Genomic DNA, 14684 nt, shown 5'->3' with positions numbered 1-14684 from the left:
CATCAGTCAAATGCAAAAAGCCGCACTGCTTGGATCTGCACGCATATTATGAAAATACGTTACAACGTCCTAGGCCCCTGGGTGGGGCCCGACTAGTAACCAATGCCAAATCCGGCGAAACAACTGGCCGCTGTGATACAATTGTATAATAATGATAATATATACAATTGTATAATAATATATTTTAAGAAGGAACTTGGTTGGTAGCTAGGATGCTGGCAGCAACCAGTATCAACCATTAGCACCAGTCAGTGGTATTTGTGATACATTTTTGAATGTTCAGTTGACTGAGTTTCATGTATAATGAATAAAAGAAATAATAATAATAATAATAATATAATCCTTTTGATTTGTTTCAATCACAGTAAAATGAGGAGAAGGGAAGACCGGTGAGAATTGGGGGGAAAAAAACACCCAATTTTTTATTCCAACACACAGAAAATGGAAAATATCAGAAACACGCTCTGTTTGCGGAATACGATCCGCAGTTCGAAAGATGCCAACAGGACTAGACCAATCCAAGGACGGCCCCTCACCTACGCGTTCCGTTTTACGACGCCGATAAAACTTTCTTTGAAAAGTTCACTTCTTTCCCCCCCCCCAGGCCTTGCTTAAAACCAGCATTGCTGGCTACAGACGCGATCCGGGGTTTCAATGGCGACAGATGCGTTCTTCTTTCTCGTCTTCCAACTCGTAAGCCGGCCGGTAGGATTCTTGGCCTTGTGCGTTTCTGTAACGCAACGCTTGGTTTTTGTGGGTGTTACTCATGCTCCCCAGCGAGGTGTAACTGCCGAAACATTAAACCAAAAGGAAGACATAACAAACAAAATAAAATCCCACATTTTCTATCCAGAACTGATCAACCTCATGATATACACGGTACAAGTAGGCCTCGACTTATGACGTCGAGCCCCAAATCTCCATCACTAAGTTAGACAGTCGCCGAGCGGGTTTTGCCTCATTTTACGACCTCCCTGGCCACCGTTGCTAAGGGGGTCAGTGCAGGTGTTAAGGAAGGAACATGGTTGTTAAGCGAATCCTGCTTCCCTGGAGACTTGGCTTGCCGTCATAAATATGAATCGGTTGCCAAACGTGCGCATTTTAATCCCGCCGATATGGAGATGCTGAGAGGTGGCCTAATGGTGGAGCCTCTCGCCTCACAATCAGGAGGCTTGTGAGTTCGATCACGGGTAGAGGCACAATGAGAATAAATCTGCTGAATAAAAAAAACTCCGCTCTGGCGATTGGAAAGGCATCGGGCCATGAAACACCCAGCTCCATTCAGTTGTCTAAGACTCCATCCCGCAAGGGACGACGGGGTCCTAAGTCCCTTTTCTCTCTCTCTTCTTCTCCCTACCCTCAAATCTTAAACCCGCCTGGCCTTTTAATAGCTTCCTAGAATATTTCCTCGCGCAAATACACCTGTAAACATATCCCCCCCTCCCGAATTAGATAAAAATTAAAGATATCATCGCACTTACCCCTTGTCGTAGAGAATGCAATACGGGATATAAAGACTGCGAAGGAAACGCCATATATCGTGGTAAGTCCAGTCCTAAGCACCAAACGAGAGAATTAAGGAGGATATTTCGCAGACTCTTACAACCTTCACAGCATGGACGTTCCCGTCCAAATTCTGGTCGTAAGTCGAGGACTGCGTGCAATATTTAGTTTGGTTTTTGAACGTGTCCTCAAAAATTAACAAGAGCCTATTAGAATTAAGAGAACTATACGCGGTCGCTCAGGGGCTGAGACGCTGAGCTCGTCGATCAGAAAAGTCGGCAGTTCGGCGGTTCGAATCCCCAGCGCCGCGTAACGGAGTGAGCTCCCGTGACTTGTCCCAGCTTCTGCCCATCTAGCAGTTCGAAAGCAGGTAAATAAAAGTAGGAAAATAGGAACCACCTTTGGTGGGAAGGGAACAGTGTTCCATGCACCTCCGGCATTGAATCATGCCGGCCACATGACCACGGAGACGTCTTCGGATAGCGCTGGCTCTTCGGCTTTGAAACGGAGATGAGCAGCGCCCCCCTAGAGTCAGGAACGACTGGCACGTATGCGCAAGGGGAACCTTTACCTTTTCAGAGTTAAAAATTAAACTGGCACGTATGAATTAAAATGTTGAAGAAGACTATTAAAAGAGCTGTTAAAGCAGGACTCACCAGCAGAGGGCAGACACGCATGTACTGTGGCCATTCGGGGTCCGTCATGCAGAAGGGTTTCAGGGAGCGGGAATATGGGTCCGTCCGGCGGGTGCCCATCAGCACGGCCTCCAGATCCGGCTGCTGTCCCTTCAGGATCCCCAAAGCTTCTTTGATATTCCCATGGACTACACAAATGTGAAGGTTGTACCTGCCGGAAAAATCGCGGGAAGATTCAGAGGGGAAATCGTCAAATTCGGCACGGATCCGTGTTCCGAATCCGCTCCTTGTGGGATTAATGGACCCTATATTTTTTTTTAATTGCTTCCGATTCTTGGACACTGCGTGGAGGAGTCCCAGCCGTTGATTTGGGGATTTTTTGCCATTGCTTCTTTTTTTAGGGCTGCGAGAATGTGGCTGGCACAAATTCAATTTGGCATTGATTTTTTCAAACCAGATTGGTTTTTGGGATGAAAATCAAGGCGGCCGAAGATTTTCCCCTGGTGTGGCATCACCAAAGGAAGAACGGGTGCCTACCTCCGAGACGTCTCTTGAATAAATTCTTCCATTTCGGGGAAAGGAAGGACCGTACGGATGTAGAGAACCTGCAGCTGCTTCAATTTCTCGGGATATCGCCTGCGGAGAAGCGAAAAATGGTTTTTTAGAAAAGGAAAAATAGCAATAGCAATAGCAGTAGACTTATATACCGCTTCATAGGCCTTTCAGGCCTCTCTAAGCGGTTTACAGAGAGTCAGCATATTGCCCCCAACAATCTGGGTCCTCATTTTACCCACCTCGGAAGGATGGAAGGCTGAGTCAACCCTGAGCCGGTGAGATTTGAACCGCTGACCTGCTGATCTAGCAGTAGCCTGCAGTGCTGCATTTAACCACTGCGCCACCTTGGCTCTTTGACCCAAAAATGAGCAACGTCCTGCCTCGAGAGCTAGCTTGACTGTCAAGGGGCCTCTAATCCCAGACAACTCACTCGGACGGTCGCTAAATGAATTGTCGTCAGTTTGAGGTAGCTAAGAAGCGTCGGGATGAGAGTTGGGCCCAGGTTCTCCTATCGCTAAAGGTGGAAAACAACACCCATCATCCCCGGGTGTCGGGGGAACGTTAATCCACCAGGTTTACCCACCAAAAAGGCAGCCCGAACATAAGTGGTCCCGGATTTACGACGGCAATCGAGCCCCAGAAATTTCTGTGGTTGAGTGAGACACTTGTGAAGTGAGTTTTGCCTCAACTCACGAGCTTTCTAGCCCCGGTTGTTAAGTGAATCTGGCTTCCCCCTTGATTTTATTCGTCAAAAAGGTTGCAAAAGGGGGTCACACACACACACACACACACACACACACACACACACACATGGGGGATGCTGTGGCCGTCGTAAATATGAGCCAGCTGCCAAGCGTCTAAATTTCGTTCGCGTGGGGATACTGCTTACGGTCGTAAGCGTGGGGAAAAAAGGGCCATCGGTCTCATTTTTCGGCGCCGTTGTTATCTTTGGTCCCTTAAACGAATGGCCGTAAATTGAGGACTACCTTTGACCATAATTTTAACTTCCTGGATTAAGCCCTCCAGCAAAAGATTGAACTTGGGAGCTTCGCAGGCAAAATTGGCCTCGGAGTCAACAATGAGGACTAGAAACATGCATTCCCCTTTTTAAAGCGTGTAGTACAATTTTAATTTAAAAAAAAAAAAATTTAAGCGCGACTCTACGGGAGGCTAGTTTCGTATCCCTGGGTGACTTTGTGCCAAAGCGGGGTCGAAAGCGAGGCACCTTTGCACGACGGCGTAAGAGAGGTGCAACAAGGCGGTGCAATCCTTCCCGCCGTTAAAACCAATGCAGATTTTGGAGAGACTGTAGCTCTCCAAGCCTTCTTCGATGGTCCTGAGTGACGCTGCCACCTTCTGGCCAAGAGGAGAACCTGCAGGTAGGGAGGAGGAGGCATCCGTGAGTAAAATCATGATTGACAAGGTCCGAAATCCCAGCGGCCCCCTGGGTAGCTGATTTATACAAACAGTCCTCAACTTATGACCGCCAGAAAAGGTAAAGGTTCCCCTCGCCACACCTATTCATTTCAGCCCCCTGCCTTTTATCCCCCGAGCTAGGATGGGCCTTATCTAGCAGCGGTGGCTCTTCCGTCCCAAGGACCGGCCCATAGATTTCCATTGCTCTCCTCTCCTCTGCTTTCTATGTCAGGCAATGAACTCAGCTGTCCCTCCTCTTCCTCATCAGCCACCTCCAGACCTGGGGGCTTTTGACTCGCCATCTGAGGGCTGATGGACGTCCCAGGCTGCGCCTCTGTCTCTCTCTCTCTCTGCTAGCTCCATTCCCTCTTTCCCCTTGGTTGCCTGGATGCTGATCCTGACTCTCATACCGCCGCCTACTCCTCTGATTCGCCTGCCGGAGGGTGGATAGGACTACTTATCATACTCAGTATAATCCATGCGGGGGGACAAGGCTACCTACCGGACTCAGCCAAACCGTAGACATCCGTAGAGGCCCGGGAGACCGGATCCGCTATCAAAGGTACCACCACCCCACGGGGCAAGTTCGCCATCAGGAAAGCGTGCGCCTCGTCCAGGTCAGCCTCCGAATCCGAGTCCAGGATCAGCTTCACGCGGTGGTAGTTGCTGACCCAATCCGGGTACGAGCCCAGGTTGGTGCGAGGCCAGAATTTGCCGTTGGTGTCGTTCAGCACCGACGCGATCCGCGTTTCTTCCACGTTGACGTAGATCTCCCGCATGTAAAACTGGGTCTTCTCGTTCCGGAAGAGATGTTCGAGACCGTCCAGGGCCCGTTTCATTAACGAGGGGATCCCTGGGAAAATGTAGACATTCCGGACGCTGATGAGCGGGTACGGGAGTGTACGTCCCGTCTTCTCGTCCACCCCGTAATTGAGAAGAGACGATTCGGGGACGCAAGCCAGCTTCATGTTAGGGCTTTCGGGCTTGGACTGCTGGCCGAAAAATTTCTTGACCAGCTCCACCATCTCCGGATGCGGTTGGATTTTCTCCCCGAAGGCTTTTGCCACCGCTTCAAAGGTGACATCGTCGTGCGTGGGGCCAATGCCTCCTGACGTCAAAACGTACGTGAATGTGTCAGCAAAAGATTTCACCTCGGTGGCTATGGCCTCCACCTGGTCGGGCACCACAGAGATCTTGGCCACCTTCACCCCCAGCGAGCGGAGTTTTCGGCACATGTAAAAAGAATTGGTATCTTGTGTGAATCCCTGAAAAGAAAAGACCCCCCCCAAAAAAGGAGAGATATTATTAGAAGGATAATCATCATCATGGGACGCAGTGGCTCAGTGGCTAAGATGCTGAGCTTGTCGATCAGAACAGTCGGCAGTTCCATAACGGAGCGAGCTCCTGTGAGTTGTCCGAGTTTCTGCCAACCTAGCAGTTCGAAAGCACGTAAAAAATGCAAGTAGAAAAACAAGGACCATCTTTGGTGGGAAGGGAACAGCGTTATGGTGTGCATTTTGGATTCAAGTTCTGTTCAGATACAGCCTGTTGTGCCTTAAAACGGCTTCTACTGTACAGCACAGTGGAGTTGGCATGATAATGGCTTTGCGGTACTTCACAAGGGGAAGATTGGGATAAACACATACTCAGGCTACGCTAGATAAACTTCAGTGTGAAAAGGCAGGGTGCAAATCGAACAAATGAATTAATCAGTCGGCGTAGATCACCAGATTGAATTTATTGGGGGGGGGGAGAGAATAGATGAATTCGCCGATTGAAGCTTGCCTCGGTTTCCCCAAAGCGTACGCCGGTTATGCGAATGGTTCACGCACCTTTAAGATCTCGTCTCCGATGACGATGATGCCGGCGGTCACGGCTGCGGATTGGGGGGTGCCCCCTTTGTCTTTGGGACTCTCCCCATCCACCTGGGTCGCCATCGTTTGCAGCCACCGCTTGGGGCTCCCGGCGGGCGCGACGTTCCTGCGGAGCCAAAGATTCCAGCGCAGGATCGAGCGGCCCTTGGAAGCTGCCAGTTCTGAAGGTAGCTTTGGCGGGGTTTTGTGAAGCTGCGTTACCTGCAAAGCCCCCCCCCCTCTTGGAAATGAAAATTACAAGCCCCTTGGTAGCAGCTATTTATCTCTCCCCCTCCCCAAATTCTTGCAGGATTGTTATTATTTTAAATCACGGAGAATGTTTGTAGCTTAAAGGTTGAAATGAGGGGGGGTCCTTAGTGCTCTCTGACCTGGGTGGTTTCCTTGCAGACGTTTCTGGACCCAGCTAGGTAACACCATCAATGCTAAAAGAGAGGGGAATTGAGAAGAGGAGGAAGAAGAAGAAGAGGGAGAAGAGGAGGAGGAAGAACATGACCCAGCTAGGTAACATTGTCAGGGTTAGAAAGGAATGGGGTTTTCTTTGTATGAGACTGATGATGTTACCTAGTTGGGTCGTGAAACATCTTCAAGCTGAGAGAGTACTGTGGACCTCATATATCTTCCTCCTTCTCCTCCTCCGTTTCATACACCCCACTTCCAGTCTAGGACTGATGTCGTTAGCTAGTTTGGTTATGAAACGTCTGCAAGAAAACCACCAAGCTCAGAGAGCACCAAGGACCCCCATATTCTTCCTCCTCTTCCTCCTCTTTTTCCTTCTCCTCCTCCTCCTCTTCTCCCTTCACCTCCTCCTCTCCTTGCCCACAACCCTCCCTCTCTTCCAGCACTGATGATGTTACCTAGCTGGGTCATGAAACGTCTGCAAAAAAATCGCCAAGCTCAGAGAGCACCAAGGACCCCACATTCCTCCTCCTCCATCTCCTTCCTCCTCTTCCTTTCACCACTCCTCCTCCTCCCCCTTGCAGATCCCCCCTCCAGTTTAGCCCTGATGTCGTTACCTAGTTTGATCACGAAACGTCTGCAAGAAAACAAGCCAGCCAAAAGAAGAACAAAGACATCATCATTATTATTATTATTACATAATAATCGTTTTGTTTTGGCTGGACGTTTCTACTTTATTTATGATTATTTTCCTCGCTTTGGAAGTACTAAAGGTTGCAGATTCGCCCTCTTGACATGGACAATTCAAATTAAAATGGAATTAAACTGTTCCTATTACAACAACAGCAATTTATTATTACCGTTTTAGACCAGCGACCAGAACAAGTAATTGACACTGGATTTTATTATAGATTTTATGTGATAATTTTTTATTTTATTTTAAACACATAAGCACGTCAACAAAAGCAAACACCTAACTTAAAAACAACATAGGAACAATAAGTCCCATCGTATTTCATACCGCAGTTCCGAATCGGTTTCTTTGCAGTTTTCTATACATTTCTATCTTTCATTCATAATCTCCTTATTCGTTATCCATTTTTATGTACATTTCTTTATTTATTTAAACTTAGCTACTTACGACCAAATATTATCTACCTATATTATGCTTCATATTTTTACTGTCATTTATTCTCTTACATACAGATTATAGATATACATTCACATAATTGTTCTTTTTCTTTGCCATTCTTATATTGTTATTATTCCCTTTGGAAGGTTATAAGGTATAGTTTAAAATGCTTTGTTTACCATCCTTCGCACCTGCTAAGACACCACCTCGTTTTCTCTTTCTTTTCTTTTCTTTTCTCCTTCCCTTCCTTATTATAGATTTTAGTTGTTATGTATTATTTTATACTGGAAGTTTTTAACTGTATATATACACACTGCGCTTTGATTTGTTCTGGTCTAAGACTGTAATAATAAATTACTATTGTTGTTGTTGTTGATTGAATTCAATCACTTTTTTGATTGATTGGTTGAATTAACCCATTCCAATCCTCCTCCTAAACTGGATCGCACCCTAAACCTGCATTTATTTACCTACCCAAGACCATGATTCATCCTTATACTAGTTTCCTGCTTTAAGCAATCCCCAAACAGAGAAGCCTTCGCTTCCAAGCGCCTTTGACACTCTGCCCATGCTCAGGAGCCCCCTTTCCCCAAACCTACAGGGTGGGAGATACCATTTCAAGCAAAAACCCGGGGGATTCCCACGCACCCCCGACTTACCCCAAGCCTCGCTCAAGTAACTGCCCGGGAGCCCCGCCTATCGCTGGCCCATTGGCTGTTTCTTCTTGCCAGACCCGCCCGCCTCGTTTGCTATTGGTCTAGCGAGAAAGGGGCGGGGAACGGAAGGAGCGCGGATTGGCCAACAGGCGTGGGCGGTGTTGCAAGAGAGCGACGCTGTAGGCCTCCCGGGAAACTACAGTTCCCATCATGCCTCCCGGCGCTTCCTTGTGTATATATGTATGTATGTATGTATGTATGTGTGTATATATATATATATATATATATATATATATATATATATATATATATATATATATATATATATATATATATATATATATATATATATGTGTGTGTGTGTGTGTGTGTGTGTTTGTATATAAATGTGTGTGTGTGTATATATATTTAAAGTCAGCTTGAAATAGATCTATACTAGTCTCCCTTTATTTATTTATCAGCACAAATATAACATATATATATATATATATATATATATACACACACACACACACACAATTAAATTGTTTATCATATAATAATAATAAAATTATATAATTTTTTTCTGAATTATGTGCAATGTTGGAAATTGTCATTTCTGCTTAAAGCTGGCTTGGCAGAGAGAAATCCCTTGGGTGTCCAATCACACTTGGCTAGTAAGAAAAGAAGAGTAAATGGATGAAGAAGGGAAGGGAAAATGGAAGGAAGTGGTTGAAGAAGAGAAAGGAAGAAAAAAAGGAAGAGAAGTAAATGAAGAAGGGAAGGGAAAGATGGAAGGAAGGGAAGGAAGTAATGGATGAAAAAGGGAAAATAAAGAAGGGAAGTAAATCGATGAAAAGGGAAGGGAGGGAAATGGATGAAGGGAAGGGAAGGGAAAAATGAAAAGAAGTAAATGGTTGAAGAAGGGAATGGAAGGAAATAAAAAGAAGTAAATGGATGATGGGAAGGAAAAGGAAGAGAGGGAAAGATAGAATGGAGGGAAGTGAATGAATGAAGAAGGGAAGGGAAAGGAAGGAAAGAGAATGAAGTAAATGGATGAAGGAAAGGGGAAGGAAGAGAGGGAAGTAAATGAATGAAGAAGGGAAGGGAAAGGAAGGAGAGTGAAGTAAATGAAGGGAAAGGAAGGAAAGAAAAGGAAGTAAATGGATGAAGGGAAGGGAAAGGAAGAGAGGGAAAGATAGAAGGGAGGGAAGTAAATGAATGAAGAAGGGACGAGAAAGATGGTAGGAAGTAAATGGCTGAAGGAAATGGATGAAGAAGGGAAGGGAAAGGAAGAGGGAAATGGATGAAGGGAAGGGGAAGGAAGAAAAGGAAAGAAAAAAGCTCTTTTTCCTTCCCCAGCCATCTTTCTTTTTATGCTCCTCTATTTTTAAAAATTATAAATCTGCCAAGGCTGGTTTTTTCACCCTGGATTGCCTATATGAAGCTTTTACACAAACACCCGATTTAATTTAATTTATGAGATTTATAGGCCTCCCAATCCCGGAGGATTTATTACACACAGCCCTACATTATTTAAACTACACTGAGTCTAAGAATTGGAAATGTAGGCTACATTCCCCCTACGGATAGCTTTCAAAAGCAAAAATAAACAGACCCAAATTCCGTATAAACAACCTTTATTTCCTGTTCAGGAAAGCTCTTCGGATCAGTCCATCAAAGGAAAACAAACAATTAATTAAGCTTAGGTTACTGGTGTGCGAGTTCAGCTCTTTCGCACCCTTTTAAAACCATCCCTATCCCCAGGTAACACAATAAACGCACAACACAATTATAAACTGCAGTTAAAACGGTCTTTTAGGAAAATTGTGTTCCAGCATAACCCAAGTAACAGAAAACGCTCCCATCAATAAAGTTTTTTTTAAAAATAATAAAGGTCCTGAAAGGAAAATTTAAAAACAGAAAGGAAAGCACAAGAAAAAGAAGGAGAATATGTATAGAATATTTCTTGGCACAATAGATTATATATTGACTCGTAAAGAGAGGTTACAACATGGATAAAAGTTGCTGCATTTGACCATTGAACCCGAAGCTTAAATATTGCCTATTTTTATTGATTTTATTTTTTTTAGAGACACCCACCCCCCTCCCCGGTCAAAGTTTAAAGTCCTGAATGGCTTTCTTTGGAAGACAACATAGTTGAATTTTAATCCTTCAAACCTCAAATGGTTGTTTCACCCCAGTGTAGCTACATCGACACGTTTTATTATTTTCCTCCTAATTTTCAATCCGTGACACGATTCCTCCTTCCCCCCCAACATATCCCAATGTCCAGGTTACGTTAAGATTATTTAAACAGCGTAGAAAATCGGGGGGGTACACGGAGGCAGAAATGATCCTTGGCATGTTAACTCTTTATTAACCCAGCCGGAAAAAAAACAATCGTATCAAAAGTAATCCTATTATAAGCTCTAAAGCAGAAGGTGAAATATTAAGATTAAAAAGGAAAGGCACGTTTGAAGAACAACGGAGCAGAACAAAGTTTCGCAAGACCAGAGATTGAAATAAAACCTCACATGATTTAGGCCTCTCGGGCGGGCCAAGCTTTCAGCCGGTATTAAAAAATGTTTTGTTTTTTAAAAAAAAAAGAAGTCAAGTTGTTGTAGTTTTTGAAGATGGCTTCAGCCGGATAAAACATCGGAGGCAAAATCAATATTTCTTGGATGCTTATTTACGTTGAGAGGTATTTTCTGGGACCGGCATCTTAAAATATTTCTTGGAATTTCACGATAAAGAGATAAAAGAGCCAACTGTTCTCCAAAAAAAGGTGCTTCTATCGAAAACAGAGAAGAAGAAGGAGAAGGACATGCCGTCATTTTTCAACTTTTTTCGGCAGCGGTCTTCGGAAAAGCAGGATGTGTGGCTCTGAAAAGGGAAAGAAACGGCACGTGAATAAGATTCCGTGAACTTGGATTTTTTTCTCCAGCGGGAATCAAATCCCTCGGATCAGTTTTTATGCGGGGCAAGATGCAGAAAATAACCAGATCTTGAATGAGGGAGCGATCCAGAATCGCGGCATTGCTGGGCAAAAGTCGAGTTTGGAATAATTTAATTTGTTTTTATTTATTTGCATCCCCCCTGTTTTTTTTAAGCAGTAAATCAAAATGGCAAATATATCCATTTATCTATTCTTGTTTCCTCGCCCTCAACAACAATCCTGTGAGGTGGGCTGAGCTGAGACAAATTTTGAGCCTAAGGCAGGACTAGAACTCCCAGTCTCCTGGTGATTGGCCCAGTCACCAAGCCTGCTTTCATACCTAAAGTGGGACTAGGATTCTCTGTCTCCTGGGGATTGGCCCAAAGTCACCTAGCTGTCTTTCATGCTTAAGACAGTACTAGAATTCACCATCTCCTGGTGCTTGGCCGAAGGTCACCTAGCTGGCTTTTGTGTCAAAGGTGAGACTAGAACTCACCCTTTCCTGGTGATTGGCCCAGCCATCCAGCCTGCTTTCATACCTAAAGTGGGACTAGAATTCACCATCTCCTGGGGATTGGCCCAAAGTCACCCAGCTGTCTTTCATGCTTAAGACAGTACTAGAATTCACCATCTCCTGGGGATTGGCCGAAAGTCACCTAGCTGGCTTTCATGCTTAAGACAGTACTAGAATTCACCATCTCCTGATGATTGGCCCAAAGTCACCCAGCTGTCTTTCGTGCCTAAGGTGGGACTAGATTTTAGGATTTAGGATTTATTGAACATTTATAGGCCGCCCTTTTCCCTGAGGGGACTCAGGGCGGCTTACAATCACAAAGGAAAGGGAGTGTAGGACAGTGCAAAAAGAAATGTGAACAAAAATAAATTAAATTAAACAATAAAACTCAACATTCACTCAACATTCGGGAGGGGCGAAAATAGACTTAGCCCCAGGCCTGACGGGCTAGCCAGTTCTTGAGGGCTGTGCGGAAGGCCTGGACGGTGGTGAGGGTACGAATCTCCACGGGGAGATTGTTCCATAGTGTCGGAGCCACAACAGAGAAGGCTCTCCTCCGGGTAGTCGCCAGTCGGCACTGACTGGCGGATGGAATACTAGAACTCAACATGCCCTAGTGATTGGCACCCAGTTGGTTTTCATATCTTAAGGCAAATCTAGAACTTTTTTAAACCTTTTTTTAAACCTTTTTTTAAACACACTGTTCAATTGGATTGCTTGTATTAAGATCATTTTTTTTTTTAAAAAAAGAAAAAGATCCAAGCGACAGAGAGGTTTCACCCAACCTGGTTCGTGGATCATGTAATGGACCCAACCCTGGCTCTGCTGGACGCCCAGGTTCCGCCACTCCGATTCGGACATGAGATGGGTCTTGGGGACGAGTTTGGCAATGTCCTTGGGCAGCATGACGTGTCTGCAAGGGCGAGGGAAGAGGAAGAGAAGGAGCAAGAGGTCAATCAACATCGGATCAAGCTACAAAATCCCATGGGAGGGTGTGTGGGTCAAAGAGGAGGAAGGAGTGATGGGACTTGTAGTCCCACCAAACGTATCCAGCCCCCTCTTAACTTGCTGGGGAACCTCTTGACCCGAATTCTGTTCAACCTCAGCTGGATTTGCTGTCAAAGGGCTCTCACACCCCCTTCCCATCAGCCACAGCCAAAGGCTGGGGACCATGGGGGATGGACTCCAAGTAATTCCCAAATGGAGAATGGCTGACTTTTTTGGGGGGCAGGGGGGGGGGGAAGGAGAAAAGGATTTTCCAGAAGACTTTTCAAAGAGTTGAAGCAAGGAGGGTGTGTGTGTGTGTGTGATGATGCATCGATTAGCCAATATAAAATCGAGATTACAAAAGCAAAAAAGGCCAGGATTAAAATGAGATAAAATATCTAATCCTGCTAATTCATTTAAACTGATTTGACAGCCCAACTGTGGGAGGTGTCGAAAATTAGGGGTTTTTTCTTCTAAAAAAAAAGATTAAAAATACAATGCACACTTTTTTAAATGCAGTTCATTAATCTTTTTTTTTTGCTTTCTATTGTAAAAAAAGTTTTGTGGGGAGCCTGTATTTTAATTTTTTTAAAGTTTTATTGGATTTTTAAAAAAATGTACATCATTCCTTGAATAACAAAAGTTTCAACAAAAAATACTAAAATAATGTTGCAGCAGCCTCCCGCCCCGCCCCCTTTCCCCAAGCCACGCCCCCTCCCGTGTCGTCGCCGCGGAAACCTCCCGCCCCGCCTCCTCGCGCCTGCCCATCACGCCAGGCTCCGCCCCCTTCTCACCGGTACTCGAATTCCTCGTCGTCGTATTTATCCGAATAGTAGATCTGCTTGTGCGTCATGATCGGGAAGGCGACGGCGGGGCGGCTGGCGGCGTCTGGCTCGCTCCCTCCAGCCGCGGCTCGACGTTTCCCGGCGGCCTCCGAAGCCCCGCGCTCGCCGGCGCCAGTTGGAGGAAGACGGATAGGGGGAGGCGCCGGCCGCCGTTGCGCATGCGCCCCTTTCTCGGCCTCGCGCGGGTTTTCCCCCTCGCCTAGTTCCACCGAACCGCCGCTTTTCAAAAGCCTCCGCCTTCGACGCTGATTGGGTGGGACGGTCTGAGGGGAGGACGCTTGTTGAGACGTGGCGGAACATGATTGGCTGAGCTCGGAATTACCTCAGACACCCGCATTATGTCTGTCAAACTACAACTCCCATCAGTCCCGTTCTCACAACCTTGTGAGGGGGGACTACAAGTCCCATTCTTCCAGTTTAGGCCGTATATTCCATCCTCGTCAAGCCAGAGCTACATTTTGATTGTAAATGAGATGAGAAAAGAGGAGTTAGTCATTAATGTTCACATTTTATGAAGTTTTAATTTAATTTAATTTTCTCCCTTGGTTTAAAATTAACCATTTGTTTTATTAGGGACTGTGTCAATCAAATTGAAAAAGAGGTTCGGGGGGTCTCAGGTAAAGTCTTAGAGCCGTCTCGTTTACAACCAATGAGGAGCTTTCCCCCCCAAGTGCGTCTACATGCTGATTGGTCTCTGAATCCCCGCGGGGACCTATAAAATAGCCGTGCCAGCAGCCAATGAAAAGTTCAGACCGTTGGTGCTTTAACCAATCGCGTTCAGAGGTGCTTTGGAGGGAAAGTATAAAAGGAGACAGCGGGGGACGGGACGCCTTCAGTCAGCCCGCCGAAGAGCTAGAAGGAGACGCAAGTCAAAGAAGGAAGAGGTTGAAGCGTCGGGAGGCTGGAAGAAAGAAGCTGAGGCAAAAGCGCGCCCAGCCGAGGAGAAAAGCGGCGAAGTCAATCCTGAGGGGAACTTCTGCCTCGCCTGCGGACCGATGTGAAGACTACGACTATCTTTTAATACTGACGTTGTGTAGTAGTCTTTAATTACACCCCCCCCAACCTCTCGCGTAGTGTTCTGTCTATCCCACCTTTAGAATAACCCAGCGGAAGTAAATTAGGTTGAGATGGGTCCCAGCTGACGGGGGAGGAGTGGGTAAGCGAGTCGCAAGGCACGAGCGGCACTACAGGAAGCGTAGGGAAGGCTGATAAAGGGAAGGGGGCGGTGGCTTAAGAAACCCTGCCTTCAAGGCG

General features: G+C 45.9%; 2 protein-coding genes across 2 annotated transcripts; both read right to left on the bottom strand.

Moving 5' to 3' along the window:
* Positions 1-390: 390 nt before the first annotated feature.
* FLAD1 (flavin adenine dinucleotide synthetase 1) lies at positions 391-8222 on the bottom strand. The gene is made up of 8 exons (XM_087705114.1): positions 8171-8222; positions 5942-6184; positions 4612-5374; positions 3919-4066; positions 2676-2774; positions 2160-2349; positions 1482-1555; positions 391-787 (listed from the first exon to the last, which is right to left on the bottom strand). Exons 2-8 carry the CDS (start codon positions 6044-6046, stop codon positions 652-654), a joined length of 1515 nt encoding a protein of 504 aa, XP_087561240.1. The 5' UTR covers positions 6047-6184; positions 8171-8222; the 3' UTR covers positions 391-651.
* A 1547-nt stretch (positions 8223-9769) lies between these two features.
* Positions 9770-13584, bottom strand: CKS1B (CDC28 protein kinase regulatory subunit 1B). The gene is made up of 3 exons (XM_087705113.1): positions 13380-13584; positions 12384-12511; positions 9770-11032 (listed from the first exon to the last, which is right to left on the bottom strand). The coding sequence occupies exons 1-3, from the start codon at positions 13436-13438 to the stop codon at positions 10980-10982; spliced, it is 240 nt and encodes a 79-aa protein (XP_087561239.1). The 5' UTR covers positions 13439-13584; the 3' UTR covers positions 9770-10979.
* Between the last annotated feature and the right edge of the window lie 1100 nt (positions 13585-14684).

The sequence above is a fragment of the Thamnophis sirtalis genome, unplaced genomic scaffold (genome assembly GCF_051295495.1).
Source record: "Thamnophis sirtalis isolate CommonGarterSnake01/CBP01778 unplaced genomic scaffold, rThaSir2_p1.2 scaffold_2, whole genome shotgun sequence".
In the NCBI taxonomy this organism is placed as follows: domain Eukaryota; kingdom Metazoa; phylum Chordata; class Lepidosauria; order Squamata; family Natricidae; genus Thamnophis; species Thamnophis sirtalis.
Note: the sequence above shows the minus strand (reverse complement) of the source record. Positions and strands in the feature narration are given on the sequence as shown.